General features: G+C 38.2%; 1 protein-coding gene across 1 annotated transcript; it reads left to right on the top strand.

Annotated features, from left to right (window-relative positions):
• The first annotated feature begins 1,002 nt into the window (after positions 1 to 1,002).
• On the top strand, positions 1,003 to 11,199 carry LOC140165718 (NLR family CARD domain-containing protein 4-like). The gene is made up of 5 exons (XM_072189026.1): positions 1,003 to 1,123; positions 3,199 to 3,312; positions 8,038 to 8,139; positions 8,711 to 8,902; positions 9,652 to 11,199. The coding sequence occupies exons 1-5, from the start codon at positions 1,120 to 1,122 to the stop codon at positions 11,196 to 11,198; spliced, it is 1,959 nt and encodes a 652-aa protein (XP_072045127.1). The 5' UTR covers positions 1,003 to 1,119; the 3' UTR covers position 11,199.
• The last annotated feature ends 6,065 nt before the right edge of the window (positions 11,200 to 17,264 follow it).

The following is a 17,264-nucleotide window of genomic DNA, read 5'->3' as shown; positions in this document are numbered from 1 at the left end:
GGTAAACATTTCATTATTTGGAGAGAGATCGATCCGCTGGAAAACGTTACGGTTTCATAAATCTTGTAGGCTTAACTCCTATTGTAGGCATACTTTCTTGCATTAGTTATTCGCTGACAGATACCCTGAAAAGATGAAACTGTGACTCTCTATTTGGACAATTTTCCGTTTCCCTGAGGGGGAATTTAGAATTTAGGTTCTACAAAACGTAAAAAAGGAAAAAATAGGGACATATATTGATAAAATTGTGTTTCATAAATCCAAAAATAAATTGTTGAAAATATAGAACTTTACGATTAATTAATTAATAACGAATAAACAAATTGTCTCACCGAGGTGTTAAAAAATCAAATTTGCGTCAAAGAGGTGCTAATCTTTATTTTTCGTCATGACTCCATTAGAGCGCCCTTAATATTTCGTGGTAAGTCCCTAAGACATGACCACTACGCCAATTATACCCCTAGACAAAAAATCCCCCACCAAGGAAAAGAAAAATAGGTGTTATGTACGTAGTTTTCTGCAGTTATAAGCAGTGATGTATATTTTCCGCAACTTACATTAGAGGATATTCGTAGCTTTATAGACCTCAAATTTTATACACATTGGTAGATGTCATCTGCTGAACAAAAAGGAAAATTATTTCTTAAAATTATTAAAAATTATTAGTTTCAAACTAAGAGAAATGGAAATTCACGGTGCAATCCCATTAGCCCCATTCATTTCCAGATTGCCGAAAAAGACAGCGTTCTTAGCTTTACAACCACTAAATTTCATTAACATCGGCATCAAGTTAACTTTTAAATTTATACACATTAGTACTTGGATATACAGTGTGCATGATGGGGTGTTTTTTTTACCAGGAGTAGATCATTAAAGGAAAACGACTGAACTAGAGAGTTGAATATGAAATTAATTTAACTATGACCTCACTATAGACGAAAGGAAACCATGCATGACTTTCGGAAGTGTACGTAACAAACCTATAACTACATTACACTCTACACGTACATTTATAGTGTAATAGTGAGTAATACCTTGCGTTCCTTCAAAACTATATAACAACCAAAATGAAGTTTGTGTAGTCTTTAATTAATTTGTCGTTAGCGGTCCATCTAAAACATGGGTAAGTAAAGTTATTTTGTTGAAAATTTATATATTTTGATCATAGCCACTCTTGCCTTCTCCAACTGTATTCAATCATAAGTAACCAAAATATGCTGAGTGAATAAAGCCCGTGTCTAAAGGCTCGATCACTCACCTTAACACAACATGAGACACACCAAATTGCATTCTGAATACAAGGAATTGTGCTTCTGATATTTTTTTTCTGAGTCATTGCAACTGTTCAGAGCCAATTGAACCATGTTTCTGAAATATTGCCAGGTGACCCCGTCAGAATTTGATGTGACTTCGTCAAAGTGTTCTATTTTGGTAACAAAAATTAATGAATGCAATGAAAAAGGCAACTTGATAACCCATGTCGTTTTTGTGGTACCGCGTAAATATGTATTTATAAATACGCACGTGACTACCTCCGCGCTGTCATCAGCTTGACGATAGGAAGTGTGCAAGTGACCTCTGACACAGCGGGGGGGGGGGGGTTATTCCTGTACATTTGAATGCAAACGCGGTATACAACACCAGACTGTGCACCAAAATTGTCTAGTTTGTTTTCGTCGATAAATACTTTTCTCCGGAGGGCAAATGCTTTCAGAATGTTGTTTTTGACAACAGATTACAAATTGGGAATCCCCCATGTGTACGAGGGGGTATCCAAAAGTTTTTGACATTACCCAGAAGTGAAAGAGCTATACCGATGAAATTTTGTCAGTGTAATCACTGGTCCTTATGTACATTATGGTCCAAAAATGGTCTCATAAGCATGTTTACTTTCTGTACAGGTGGCGCTTGATGGGCAGTAGGCACATAACCTGCTCATGATAAGATCCTCCACTTTCTTGAGTTTCTTCACTGTGGCCGCATCATCCGTAAGTGATGGACGTCCACTTCTTGGCTCATCTGTGAGGGACATGTGGCCAGTTTGGAAATTCCTTTTTCAAAAAGCAACAGTGCCATATGATGAGCAATCATCACCGTAGATAGCTTTCATTTCATCATAGATTTTCTAACCCTTCAAAATGCAGGAACTTAATCACGCTGCGTGCCTCAATTTTCACCATCTTGCAGGTTATGTGCTTACTGCCCATCAAGCGCCACCTGTAAAGAAAGTAAACATACTTATGAGACCATTTTTGGACCATAATGTACATAAGGACCAGTGATTACACTGACAAAATTTCATCGGTATAACTCTTTCACTTCTGGGTGATGTCAAACACTTTTGGATACCCCTCGTAATTATTTTGCAATTCAATTAATACTTAAATTTTCCTATCCATGTCAATGGCATGAGGATTTGGTCACGCTTGTTTGTTTTGGTATGTCGTGTCCATGGGTCACGTGCGTATTTATGTAGGCTATGTATAAATATAGTCGAAGCGTACTGCTGGTTCATTTGGCATGGAATGGTCCTTTTTGAAATTCGCGATATAATGCAAATTTATGGCAAATTATTAAAAAAAATAACAACAAATTGGCAACATATTTTTACGAACTAGATATAAACATCTAGGAAAGCAGGACATCAGTCAATCTGAGACATGCGAGGATCACAAAGGATACATGTCGGCTGTGTCTGAGAAAATATAGATAATAAACGAAGAAGTGAACCTCAAGAGAACACAGGCACTAAAATAAAGGAGAGAAAAAATCAGAATCGTTCGAATCAGCGCACACTTATGGTTTCATGTCGTTGAGCTCACCACCACCACAAAACTGAACCTTTTCTTCTAATACCAGATCTTGTCCAAAATACAATGAACAGCATTTTAGGTCTTGCATTTCATACTGTATTTTAATTTATTTTACGAAATGCTTTACAATATCAATAGTGTAAGTCAGCCATGAAAGATAATTTCTACCATTTCTACAGCCCAATTTTGGAATTCTCTTCCTACCCAAATTCCAGCTACTGGATTAAGGGCCAGCTTTAGCAGGGAGGTTAATCGCTTTCTGGGTGGGTACTTCTTCGTCAACAGCTTCAAAATGATTTTTGTCTCTGCTTTCAATGTCATGTTGTAAAAAAAATGAGGGCCCACCTAACACCTTCTAACATACAATATTGCTTTAAAATTATAGATCCTCCTCTGGTAATGATTAGCTACCAATGGGATGCACAACAACGGATGTTGAAACTAAAAGATGAGCTGATTAAGGCTGGATACAAAGTGTGGATGGATGTTGACAAGATGCGTGAGTATTAAATCATTTTCATATATTTAAAGGATAAATCAGTTCTTCAATATGAGTGACATACGCGCATATACATGCGATAACAATGCCTAATTGATACACTTACTGCATCTAAATGAACAGAAAAATTGCTCAAAAAAAAAAAAAAAAATCAGGCAAGTGACTTATAAACATGTTAGATAAATATCTTCTTCTTATTATTAGTGCCTCCCTAATATGTATGAGTATTATCGCACTGCGTACAGACAAGCTGTACTTATTTTTACCTAGAGTAGATGAGTGTATTTTGAAGTACAGTCAACAGTACCGGGATGATCCCTACTCTTTTCGAATAGCATGTGACGTTCTTTAACGTGCACACTGCATTAATGTCAGAAATACATGTACACGGGACCGACGGCTTAAAGTGCCCTCCGAAGCACTAATCAAGTACAGTGTGGGCCAAAAACAACTTTACCCAATTTCAAAGGTTTATATCTCAAAATTGAAAAGTCTGCTTCAAATTGTTTTTTACATATTCGTAAAAAACATCTTCTTAAAAGTATTTGGTGAAAAAACTATTGCAAAATGTATTAAAATTAACTTTGTCCACGCGAAGGCCTACTAGATGTCCCGTCGCATCACTTGCAATAGCGAGGTCGATAGAGAATGAAAAAGACTCGGTGTACGCACAAATTTGTTCAGCAATTTTATATAACACAATCAAATAAATCAAACATAAACAATTTAAATGTCAAACTACGATATTTCGTCATGATTTGCAGGTTTCATGCTGCAAAGATATAAAAACAATGCTCTTCAAATATGCGCAAAGCAATTGTAACCTCAGACCTCATTTTTTTGTCATTACGAAATGTTATCTACAAGAAAGTTGGAAGTTATTGCACTGCACTTATTGCGTTCATGGTATTTTCGACAAATTGTTGCGTCGACAACAGACTCTGGGGTTAGCTGCAAGTTCCCTTTGAACCGGTGCAATATTTGCAGCTGAACGGTCACTTCTTGCACGTCCGCTCCGTGCTTTGCATCTATTCATCACACTTCCGAGGTTGTGAAAGTTGTTCGTATTAGAGTTGTGTTAGGTTTCGACGGGACTCTTACGTTCGGGAAACGAATCCGAAATTGACGCTGCTCTTCCAAAAAGCTTTCTGTTCTTAAGTATATACTTCTGCCATAAAAGTCCTCTATTGTGTTGTGAACTGCCTTATCTTGACACCTTGCAAACCTATTAGAAATAAGCCACGCAGTCACAAAATGCACGAAGGCCTATTTAAAATTCAAGAATTACGCTAGATGAAACCTTTGTAATTGTATAATTTTTATGCCAATTATTGGTCAATGTTAGGAGTGAAGTTTGAGTATATAACAAGTAAATGGGGATTAAAATCGATTGTATTTCTTTCATGCATGTAAAACAATCATCACTTTTCAAAGACAGCCAAACGTATTACCAAGTACATGTATGCCTAACGCATATGTATGCCTTACTCTTAGCAATCGGATACATCCCATTGAATTACGTGTGGACAAAGTCATTTTTGACCCTCGGACGTAAAATTAGCACCATTTTGTTAATTTAGCTTCTTTTGCTTTCATTTCTTCATCAAATATTTTTAGAAAGATATACATTTAGAATATGTAACAATATCATGAATAGCTCTTCCACAATTCGAGCAAGCACCCTTTGAAATTGGGTAAAGTTGTTTTTGGCCCACACTGTAGAGTGAAGTGCCTTGCTCAAGGACACAAAGCGCCAGCCGAGCTCAGGCCCGGGGCTCAGGCGGACCTGGGATACGAACCCTCGACCCTTGGATTCACAGTACAACGCCTTAACCGCTAGATCACGCTCTTCTCTAATAAGCAATGCAATTATTTGATGAGGTTGTGTTACGATTATAATAACAGGATTGGTTTTAATTAATTTTCCATGATATTGTTCTGACCCGACCCAAATTCATTTGATAGTATTCCCACCTGCCACTACTCTAATCCAGTATGCTGTAATGAGGGAGGTCATGTGAATTGTACAAGGATCAGGAGCAATTGGTGGCTTTACGAGAGCAAATTTGCTCCCCGCGCCCGCTTATTTCAAGGCTTGGTATTTATGTATATTTATATTTATATTGTACTTTTGTAAAACGATACTCAATTCAGCCTTTGGCTGCGATGCATCTGTTTAATAAAACCTAAACCATATCCCTCAATCTGTCCCTCAATCTGTCCCTCAATTGATATTGAGTGACTTCCCTCATTTTACGACCACTCTCTCCTCTAATTCCAAGATTAGAGCCTTCAATATGTCCCTGAATCTGTGCCTTAAGGGATGGGGTATGAACGTTTGGACAGTATTTATTGTGCGACATCAGACATATCGAATTGCATTCTGAATACGTAGAATGTCCTTCTGATATCAAATAATTTTGATTTTTGTGGCGCCCTCTACGGAGGGGCCACATATAGGCATGTACTTTGTGAATAGCTTCTAATTTCACTCTTGCTAGATTTACTCCTAAATTGTTTTGCTAAAATTATGCCCAGCTCAGAAATAAAACCACAATATGCTAGGATTTTATTTTATTATTGTTTTCTGATATGCGCGGGATAAAATGATGTATGTATATTCTTTGTTTAAAATACAAAATTAATGGACTTATAAAAACACCAAATAACCCGTGACCTTTGTATGGTTTAAACCAGTTTACCGCCTCTTAGAACCCGATAGACGGTGACATTTGACCATTCTAATTATGTATATGTTTTGAACATGTTTGCACATGAACTAGTTGTTTACAGTGTGAAGAATCTACAACATGCTCATCTATCAGGGCACAGTTCTTTAACCCCAATACATGTGTGTATTCATTGAATGACCTTTGAAAATGTGAGTACAAAAACTCATACTTTGCAACTTAAGGTCAAATTTTGCACTATGATTGTTTAATTGAGGTTATTGATAATATGCCACTGGATGAGGCCATTGTGGTCCATAGTGATTGCACGCGGTGCACCTAATCCTTAAACCAACACCAATTAATTATAGTTGACCAACACAACCACTGACCAATCATGAAATCACTAATTGGTTTATGACTTTATGTGCTTGAATCGACTGCTAACTGATTGTGACCAAAGATATTAGAAGCTCAGTATCTTTGTGGTGACTATCTCTGATAAAAAACATTAATTAACGAAAATCAGTTCTGGTCAGCAGAGAAAGGAATAAATTCGGAAGACATGACTGTGTTAAAGGTCAGAAGTGTATTTGCAAAAATAATATTCATTGTAATGCCTAACTGCTGGGAAGGGTTCCTAGCAAGGTTAAGTGAAAGAAACCCCACTGGCTATTTTGTCTGTTTAAAATAGAGTTCTATGACGTAATTTTGTTATTTATTAATTAATTTTTAGCAGAATTAATAACATAAAAATGGGCTGTGCCCGTTTCATGAAGAATAACGATCGATCTTACCCTTGATTTAACAGGCCTGTCAATTTCTTGGTATTGTTTGATATGAAAGGAGGGTATGATTGTTTTGTATTAGTTTAAGTATTTCCTAGCCTCTCTTAGCCACATGGTTGGCTACAAAAGACACAGAGTATACCTTAGGATAAACTGGCATGAGTGCGCTGACCCCAAGTTTTCAACATTTCAGGATTGTTTCTGGACGGAGGTCGGGTGAAAAACGAAATTACGTTTACATGACTTTGTCGAAATTCGTCGTGTGACAAGAATGAGTGTATAGATGACTAGGGGAAGCTTACTTATTTGTGTCTTCTAGTTATCCATCATATACCCTAGGCCCTGCATAACGAAATTCAACAATATTCAATATCCAAAGCAATATCCTCACTACAATAGGCTCCCAAAACAGAACTCCGACCCCACATAATCGCAAATAGACACGAAAGCTTCATTCCATGAAGCATTTCTCTCGTATTTGATCATCTTCTACTCTTCCCTAAAAAAATCATTATAATACCAAATCTAATCACCATGGAATTCACCATATCCCGTCCAGCTCACATTGGGCGCCACATTCCTTTTTTAAAGGAATTTGTATTTGAAATTCGCAATGTAATACACATTTTATGGCAAATGATTAAAAATTGATATAAAGTAAACTTTATAAATAATTATCATATAATTATCATATTATAATTATCATATTATGATAATATGTACTTAAAGTGTATGTAGGTGGGATGAAAAGGCGACGATTAATTGAAAATTTTGACCTTTCGTATTGAAGATATGGATTTTTTCCCCAAAACACCAAAAATAAACCCCATATCTTCAATATGAAAGGTCAAAATTTTCAATTGATCGTCGGCTTTTCCTCCCAGCTACATACACTTTAAGAATATATCTGTTATATATCAAAAATGTGAAAAATATCAAATTTTAATTATTTGTCATAAAATTTGTATTATATCGTGAATTTCAAAAAATGAAAATTATTTGAAATCAGAAAGACATTCTTCTTATTCAGAATGCAATTCGATGTCTGACATGTCTGATGTGCTCTCATGTCTCACAAAAATACTGTCGAAACGCTCAAAACACTCATTCCAGATCCCTTAATTTGTTAAGGATAATCTAACAGAAAAGGCTGAACATGTTGATTCCAACCTTTAGATTGAGATATCGCATTTTCAATAGTTTACATTGCATATTTTGATATCGTTAATGTTGTTATGACATTGGTTTAACCTTCTATCTGCTTACAGAGGGCAACCTGGATGATCGCATGTCAGAAGCAGTTGAGAAAGCGTCCGTCATATTGGCATGTTTTTCCAGCAAATACCAGATGAGTACAAGTTGCAAGAAAGGTATGTGTAATAAAAAACCTTTATGAATCAAATCCTCAATTACGCAAAGCTTGGTTGTCAGTGATCATTGGCCTATATGATAATATACCTACCGGGTATCTTGGTATTAGTAAACTGACTAACCGTATCCGAGGAAATGGACATAGGCATTTCCATAGTGAGGATGTTTACCCTTGTGACTGGACAAGCTTGATTTGTGTCAAGTGTCCTGAGATCAACTGTTATCTGGTAATACCTGGCATTGAAAGGCATTCGATTCGGTGTGGCATTCGGTGTGGAATATTTTGGAATTAGTTTCAAGAATTTACAGCAACTTTGGTTTTTGATTTTGTATAAACGACCACCTCGGAATTCTGGGATTGCACAAAAAGCTATTACTGTAAACCTTGTTGTGTAACTATTTTCCAAATAGGTGACTAAGCCAATCATGTTGCTTGCATCACCTCGTTGTCAATTGTAAAATTGATTTATCTGAAATACAAGTACTGAACTGTCTAATGTTGTGACTCTGACTGACGTAAACCCAAAGCAGTTTGGGCTAACATTTTGTGAATAATGTGTACATTTTCAGAGGCCCAATATGGGGATTACCTCAAGAAACCTATCATTCCACTGAAGTATGAAGAATACCAGCCTACAGGGTGGCTTGGGCTGCTGATCAACCCACTGCTCTACTACGACGTGCAAACAGACGAAACCATGATGCAAGAGCTGCCCAAAATCATCAAGGACGTAGAACAGAAGATTTCAGTGCGTCACGAAGGTACAATAACTGATTAAATATATTAAATTGATGTAGCCACTGACCGTCCGAGACAAAGAAAAGACTATGTAAATAGTTGAAATATCGGTCACAATTTCATACTTGTATTTTAGGAAGAGGGAAAGGGGTCATCGAACTTTCGGGTTGTTCCCTTGTACGTCATTAATCTTAACATAGTTGCTGCGCTGTACAATAGTATGATTATTATAAATCATCACAATCATGATAATAGAGGCCGTCAGCCTTTCGCCATCTTGTGGGTACAAATGATCTGTGTGTTCATGCGTCGGACACTACGCGCAGAGCGCAGTTTGCCACGCAGCTGTTATCGCACATCAACGCGGCGATTTTGCCGCTCACGCATGGAGATCGAACGACCATCATAGCGTGTACCCACAAGATGGCGGCATATGACGTCACGCTGACGGCCTCTATTGTTTTCATGTACCTTATTTTGTAAGAGCTCAGACCTAAACGATCGTGTGCAATGTTGGGGGTCACGCTTAAGTGTGTGTTCCATGGGAGCCACCTTCTACCATCGGAACCAACGAGGTTTGTGTACAGGTTGGACACGGATGATATTCGATATGTGGCTGTTATGCGAAAGGTGCTGTGGCTGTCGACAACCGCATAACATTCCGAGCTGTTCTGCATAATTATAAGCCTCTTGCATACACCTCGCGTCTTTGATGCGCGGAACAAATGCTTCTAAATATTAAAAACACGTAAATTCTAATGTGTTTCCACAGATTTGGCAAGTAGCCTAACGTCCCATGTGTCCATCAGATCCACTTCAGTTGATTTTGAGGTTTGTCAGCAGGAGCTTCGGACATTCTACCAACAGGAAATGGGAACCGTCCAGTTGTTGCCATGGGGAGATGATGTGATAGATATGGACACTATATTTGTAAACCTTACACTAGCAGTAGACGGGAAACAATCGTCAGGAGGTAGTAGGGAAGATATTGAAAGAGTTGAAGATATGTTGGGGCTTAAAGGTAGAACAGGTCAAAGGGCAAGTAGAATATTACTGAGAGGGTTTGCAGGAAGCGGTAAATCAACAGCAATGGCGAAAATAGCTTACGATTGGGCCAAGAACCTAGATAGTGGGGTTAGTAATATGTTTTCCCAATTCAAATTATTGTTCATACTTAGTTTGAGAGAAATTGAGAGCAATGAGACGCTAACAGATGCAATACTTGATCAAATTCTTCCACAAGATACAAAATTATCAAAACAAGATCTGGAAGATTGTATCAAATTACACAGTAAGGAAACGTTGATCTTGCTCGATGGTCTTGACGAATATCCGATGGAGCGACTGCAGAAGAAGGTGACGGGAGACATCGAAAGCATACTAGCTAATAAGAAATTGAGAGATGCTTGTGTAGTTGTCGCGACTAGACCAGAGAAGGTGGAGGACTTGGGAGAACACCAGAAGCAGTACATCCATGTGAAGTTGAGTGGTTTTTCTGAGGAAAACGTTGAAGTCTACATCAAGAAATTCTTCCAAGATAGTCAAACGAAGGCCAAGGGTTTGATCAAAGCCTTAGGACAGTCTCCGTCTATCAAAGTGTTGGCACAAATTCCAGTGATGCTACTGATGCTATGTCTGCTGTGGAGTGACGCTCAAAAGCTACCAGATACTCATACAGCACTCTACGAGCAAGCTGTTCTGTACTTATGGAAACGATATCGAAGAAGTGCCGATATCACCGACAAAGATGATGACTTTGAAGAAGTTCTTCTGCATCTTGGAAGAGTAGCTTTGGATGGTCTTACATCAGATGGCAAACTTATTTTCTTGGAAAACGATTTCCCAGCTCAGGTTTTAGAGGAGGCTTGCAAAGCAGGCTTGCTGACAAAAGAGCGGCTCAGATCAAAGTTAAACGTCTGCAACTCGATAAGCTTCTTGCACAAATCTGTGCAGGAGTACTGTGCGGCATATTTCTGGGCATCCCTTGCCGATAATGACGTTGATTTATTCAAGTCATATCTGCAGCGTATTGGTGACGATTTGCAAGTCTTTGCTCAGGTAGAGTTGTTGACCTTTTGCTGTGGTATGAAGAAGAAAGCGGCATCATTGATTTTGCCTCAGCTGATGCAAGTTTTCAAGCATCGTACAGAGGAGAGTGTTCGTATAGGTGGTATAACACAAACAGCGGACAAAGATATTTGGCCTCTTTTCCGCATGCTTCGTGAAAGTGGGCTCAAATATGATATTGTGCATTCGTGGTTTGAACCCCTTTTTCAATCGAAGGTGGTGGAAATCCGTCAGAATCCCCATCTTCTCTGATGTATTTTCACCATCTCGTTAGGATGGTCTCAAAGAGCAAATCACGCTCCATTCTTGCCGATGTACAAGAATTGAAGCTCTTTTGTGGTTCAGGTTCATTTGGTCTTATAGTAGATACATTAGACGAAATGATTCAAGTTGAGTCACTTGTGTTGAGTTGGGAAACGGAAGTAGTAGAGACGCGACCTAGTGAGTCTCAGATGCTACAATTGACGGAAAGGGTTAAGAAAATGTCGAATCTGAAGGACATTACCGTCCTGTCTAGATATAAGCTTGATGCATCAGGTCTCATAGGTAGCCTCTATCGCGGGTCAAAGAGCAGTGCGTCAATCAGGAAGATAGAGTTAGGTAACGTTGATTTTGACCCAGAAATCATGGGCAATGCGCTCAAAAGGCAGAAGTTTCTCACGTCTTTGATGCTAACCAACGTATCGTTAACATCACAAGGCGCTGTCCAAATGGTATCCCAAATAAGGTCGTCCCTTCAAACGTTTCAGGCGGTGAGCACCTTAATTGGTGGTGCAATTCAGCATCTAAAACCTCTGATGCCTTCACTTGAGGATATCATTGTACGTGATGCTAAGCTACAAGAGAGCGATGTTCAAGTTCTAGCCGATTTGCTCCCCAGAGCTGGGAGGCTAAAGAATTTGGATATATCTTGGAACTATGTTGGGTCTTCCATGGTAAAAATTGCTCGACAGTTACAGCATTGTCCATTCCTTCGTAGATTGATAGTGGTAGATTGTAACCTGACCCATAGTGGCGTACTAGCATTGATAGAAAGCTTCCAATACACGCCACGATTGGAAACAATTATGGTGTCCATGAGAAAAATCAGTCCAATACCACAAGGAAATCCCGGTAATGGATTTGAGATAATGGAAGCCATGTTCAAATCGATCAATTACCTTCCAAAGTTAAGAATCATGGAATTTAAGTCCCTTCCTGTCCCGGAAGGAGATCCTGGTAGCGCATTTTTAAACGCGTGTATGCCAGCAGTCAATTGGGATTTGCCAGTTTGGTAAGACGCCGAGCAGTCGAAGGACCAATGACATTCGGGGTTTCTTGCCGACCACTTCATGACAATAGATTATCCCAACTGAGAGCAACGATTGCACAGTTCAAAGCACAAGAAGAAGAGTAATGGTTATTTTAGAAGTACTGCAGATATGCCCCCTCTGCACTGAATCTCCACGTTAATTATGATAATGGACATCTAACAGGCCATGTAATCTTGTGTCTTAATATTTCTCATTTCGACAACCGTGACAACTGAAGAAAATGCTAATTTCTTGTTGGTAGAATATCGAAGAGACCTTTGAATTTGGATGCCCCTGGCTTTTAGAGGAAAACGTCAAAAGATGTTTGAAAATGTGTTTGTTTTGTATTGCTGTTTCGTTACCTGCAATTGCTTGCCAAAGGCTATCACGCGTAGGTAAATCTGTTGAGAAAGTTGACGAAAAAATGAGATTCTAAGGTAGACTACTACGTAGTCCACTTGCCCATTGTGCATATACTCTGGATATTGTATTTAAGCTTAAAACTCTGATTTAATTAATGTGTGCACAATTGATAGATTTTCACAACTGATCTTTTCAGTCACCGTACTCCCTCTGTTTGTTAGCTTCCCAAATGGACTACTGACTTTGGATTGCGGTTAACATTTTTAACACGGGACTCTATGGAGAGTTAGGCCAATTTCTGGCCTAACTAAAATTGGTCATGATGTAATGCATCTTTAAATGAATCTGGCTTGTGATTGGTCGCCCAGATCTCGTTATTGTTTAAATCCTCCCGGCATGTACCATTACCGTTAACTATACATGGTACAGAACTATCTATGGAATGCGGCGCTTTCGTGCTGGCGCGAAAGTTGGTGGATGAACGTACACATCTATCGCGTATTGTACCACCATGCTTAGTCTTGTGGTTAGATTGTATTGATAAACAAGTATGATTGACAGTGTGTTTTAGAGAACGAAGTCCCGGGGTAAAGTTCTGCTTAAAAGTCAATGTCCATAGTCGATTTTTAACTCGGATTTTCGCGATTAATAAACCGGTAGATTCTAAAATCAGAATTGTTCAGTATTGAAGAGCCAATATAATGATGACATTATCATATGTTGCATTCAATAATATAACCCTACGTACACTTTACTGTTACTGTCACTAATACAGCGTGTCCCAAAAGTAACTTAACATTGTGAATTGGCCATATCTCAAATATTTCCTACTTCATACCAAAATGGAGAACATATTCACATAGATTGATCTTTTAGAATTATTCCGATACCAAAAACAGCATTATTGATGACCCATTGACCATACTGTGCGACTGTACATATGTGTGTATCAAACCCACAAAAGCAAGCTCATGTGTTCTTTGTTCAAGAACATGAAATGATGTGCTTCCCTGAACAATAGAGTTGGTTCACTCACTGCACACGCTACATTTAGGTATGAACATTCATGGATTACATGGCTTAGCGTAAGCGTGACTGCTGTTTTAGATTATAATTAGGATATATTGACAATATTAAACTTTACTTTAAAACAGTTGAAGTGAAGATGAATTTCCTATAGATCAACGGATTCAGGTCGTATGGTTCTTTGCCGAGACAAAGTCGGACAAACTCACTGAAGCAATGTTTAAGGAACATTTTAATGTAAATTATACACTACCCAGCCGAAATACAATCCAGCAACTAGTGCTGAAATTCCTATCAACTGGATCTGTTCATGATCTACTTAGGGCAGGACGTGGAAGAACAGGAAGATCGGCTACAAACATTGATGTCATACGAAGAGCGGTGGCGAAAAGCCCAAGGCGATCAGTAAGTCGACTTTCAATGGAGAACAACGTACAGCGTACAACTGTTCATCGAATCCTCAGAAAAGATCTTAAGCAGTTTCCATATAAAACCCAGATAAAACAGAAAATGAAGATTACGCATTGAAAATAAACAAACAAACAATCAAACAAACACAGCCAAATTAAACAAAACCGATTTTAAAATGATAACACGTTATATCGTGTTCACGTCTCAAATGACGAGACTTATTTTGCGTTTATAAAAATGGGTTTTACGGTACGGTAGATATCCATTAATTTCATGCTAAAGGGTCATGACCACATAGGCATGTTTGGTATCATAACATTTCTAAAAGAATTATCTATATACTGTGCAATGTTTGTAACAACACTATTAACCCAACGCAAGTTATGGCAAATTCACAATGTTAAGAGACTTTTGGGACACCCGGTATAATTATATAAACTTTTTCATAACAATTTTATACCAATATTTTGATGTAATAAATATCAGTATAATTTTGAATTTAACTGAATGCTTTCATAATGATTAACATGATTAATAACATGCTTTTATTGATCAAAAATCGACTATGGCATAGTCTAATTCTAAGGAGGAATAGAAGTTAAGGATAGAGAAAGAGATTGGTGGAAGGGAAGTGTGAGAAAGAGAGAGATAGAAAAATGAAAAATGGAAAACAATATTATTGTGAAATAGTGCAAAGTTAAAGATATGGAAGAAAAAGTAGGTGCTTAACATGGGTAGAAGTGAAGATAGTAAAGGTAAGAATAAAATGAGAATCAGAGAGATGTGAATCTTCGGTTTCGCCGTTTGATCCCATATAATGATTTATGCCTGAAGTGCTATAGAAACAAGACTGAACCTGTATCTTAACTGTATTACAAAGTACGGGAAAAGAAACCCAACATTGAGCCTCCTGGCATTGTGACAGCGATACAATACAAGATATGGAACACTATACTTTGATCAGCTCGTAATCGGCGGGCCTTATAACATCGCGGATTAATATCTATGTATTTTGTTTCGAGAATTGTCTTGTGACAACTCGCCAGAAGTATCAAAAATGATTAATTTAAGCCCTATACTTTGTCTACTTTATATAACATACTCAATATAGCCCTGACATATCAACTAAATCACTCTTAATGTGTGTCTACTTTTCGGCGTAGTGGTAAAAGCCTAACAATTCCCGCCGATTACGAGCTGATCAAAGTATATCACAGTATGAGGACTTCACTCGTCATAGGCAAGTAGTCATGCGCAATATGACCTATGTTACGTCATACTATGATATAGCTGCGTTTTTCGTGGACATTATAGTGGTGATAGTTGGCGCGTAACACACGACCGACGTAATTCCATGGAGCGCAACTGTGAGACGTAGAAGTGACGTAGGTACGTCGCTCTTACATGACTGGATAACCATAAAATAACCTCTGTCGCAAGTTTTTAATACAACTCTCACGGTGTCCTTAAATTATATTAAAGAAGTACCCAGTGTATCGTAACATTATTATCAATAAAATAGCATACCTGGTATGCAACGACCATTATTATACAGCTCTATGTCAACGGCCGACTAGCAGTCATAGTATCATTGACCATCATATACATTTAAATTTAAAAAAGTGTAAAACATTTGGACAACAGATGTGGAGTATAATATTTGTGCGAGGCATATTAGACACACAAGTTTGTAATTAACAGCAAACGATTTCATAATTATCTTGCGCAATAGGTGTTAGCTTTTACCTCCAAAGATTGTGGGTTCAATTCCCTGAACAGTGACTATACCTAACATGTGTACTGCGCATTATAGTTTTTGCTTCCTTCGAAATAAGTTATTTGACAATACTGTTTTTATCTTGAAGGAAAGCAAATTGATAAACTTTGTATAATATTGTAAAATAATTTTTTATTTGTGTTTGAAAAAATAAAACAACAACAAACCTTTAACACTAGTTGTTTTCGATTTATTTAAAAAATATTGAAATGTGATTCATGGTTTAGTGAGACTGCATTGGAGTGGGGGAACGGTTGGGTGAATTGTATTCATTACACAGGATCTCACTTATTTCTTCTCTCTCCTTCTGCCAATCACCATACTTGACCCAATGCGGCCCTACACGACCAATTTGATTGACCAATATTGAGGACCCTAGATGCAGGACTGGATACAAAATAATATTTCTCTTCAATATTATTGAAGAAATCTAATCTAGTTCTAATCGTGTGTACAGTGCACAATGGTAGATTATGTATCCACTCTCGTCTTGTATCCAGGGTCTTTGATATTAATCAATCAAATTGATCGTGTATGGGCCGCATAACCCTGACATACTTTGATCGATTTTGGTCACAACAATGACTGACCACGACCTTATATCCTACATTACTCTCGTTGTGTCAAATGTCAAAGAAGGGTCACAGAGTCAAATGTCAAAGAATGGTCACAGAGTCAAATGTCAAAGAAGGGTCACAGAGTCAAATGTCAAAGAAGGGTCACAGAGGCGAACGTCAAAGAAGGATCACAGAGTCAAATGTCAAAGAAGGGTCACAGAGTCAAATGTCAAAGAAGGGTCACAGAGTCAAATGGCAAGGAAGGGTCACAGAGTCAAATGTCAAAGAAGGGTCACAGAGGCGAACGTCAAAGAAGGATCACAGAGGCGAACGTCAAAGAAGGATCACAGAGGCGAACAACAACATGACCTGTTTTGATCAATTTTGCTCATTTTTCGTCACAACACACACCGACATCGCCCGGTTAATAATTACATTATACAGCCAGAGACACTGAAATGAATACCCGGGATCGATACACGTGAATGTGCTATGCACGATTGATATTCAGACGATAAATCTTTGGATACCGGGGTACAAAATGACGAATATCTCCCGTAAATGATCATATAAAGAAACCAGATTTGGTTCCTTGAGAAGGAACCATTGCATCTTGAACTCAAAAACTGACAGAAATATTCTGATTTTCTGATGTGAGCGCTCACTCACATGGCGTATACACACAGAGGTCACACACACCCCAGTGTGAGCACTCACCCCCATGGCGTATACAAGCTTACTTACACAAAGAGAAGTCAATTACCGTGTTATTGTCAGTAGCCTTAGTCGGGATGTCCTCGGCTCATTAATGCGTCTCAAAGGTCGGACAACAAAATGGCCATGCGTGGCTGTGGATTCAACCTACCATGGCGATTTCTGGCATGAAGATATC

This window comes from Amphiura filiformis, chromosome 12 (assembly GCF_039555335.1).
Source record: "Amphiura filiformis chromosome 12, Afil_fr2py, whole genome shotgun sequence".
Taxonomy (NCBI): Eukaryota; Metazoa; Echinodermata; class Ophiuroidea; order Amphilepidida; family Amphiuridae; genus Amphiura; species Amphiura filiformis.
The sequence above is the reverse complement of the archived record's forward strand: the minus strand, read 5'-3'. Positions and strand labels throughout refer to the sequence as shown.

Bases quoted from the DNA above. Each gene is read 5' to 3' on its own strand.
- LOC140165718 (XM_072189026.1), top strand. The intron at 3,313-8,037 runs GTGAGTATTAAA...ATCTGCTTACAG, and splicing joins GATGGATGTTGACAAGATGC to AGGGCAACCTGGATGATCGC. The intron at 8,903-9,651 runs GTACAATAACTG...GTGTTTCCACAG, and splicing joins GATTTCAGTGCGTCACGAAG to ATTTGGCAAGTAGCCTAACG.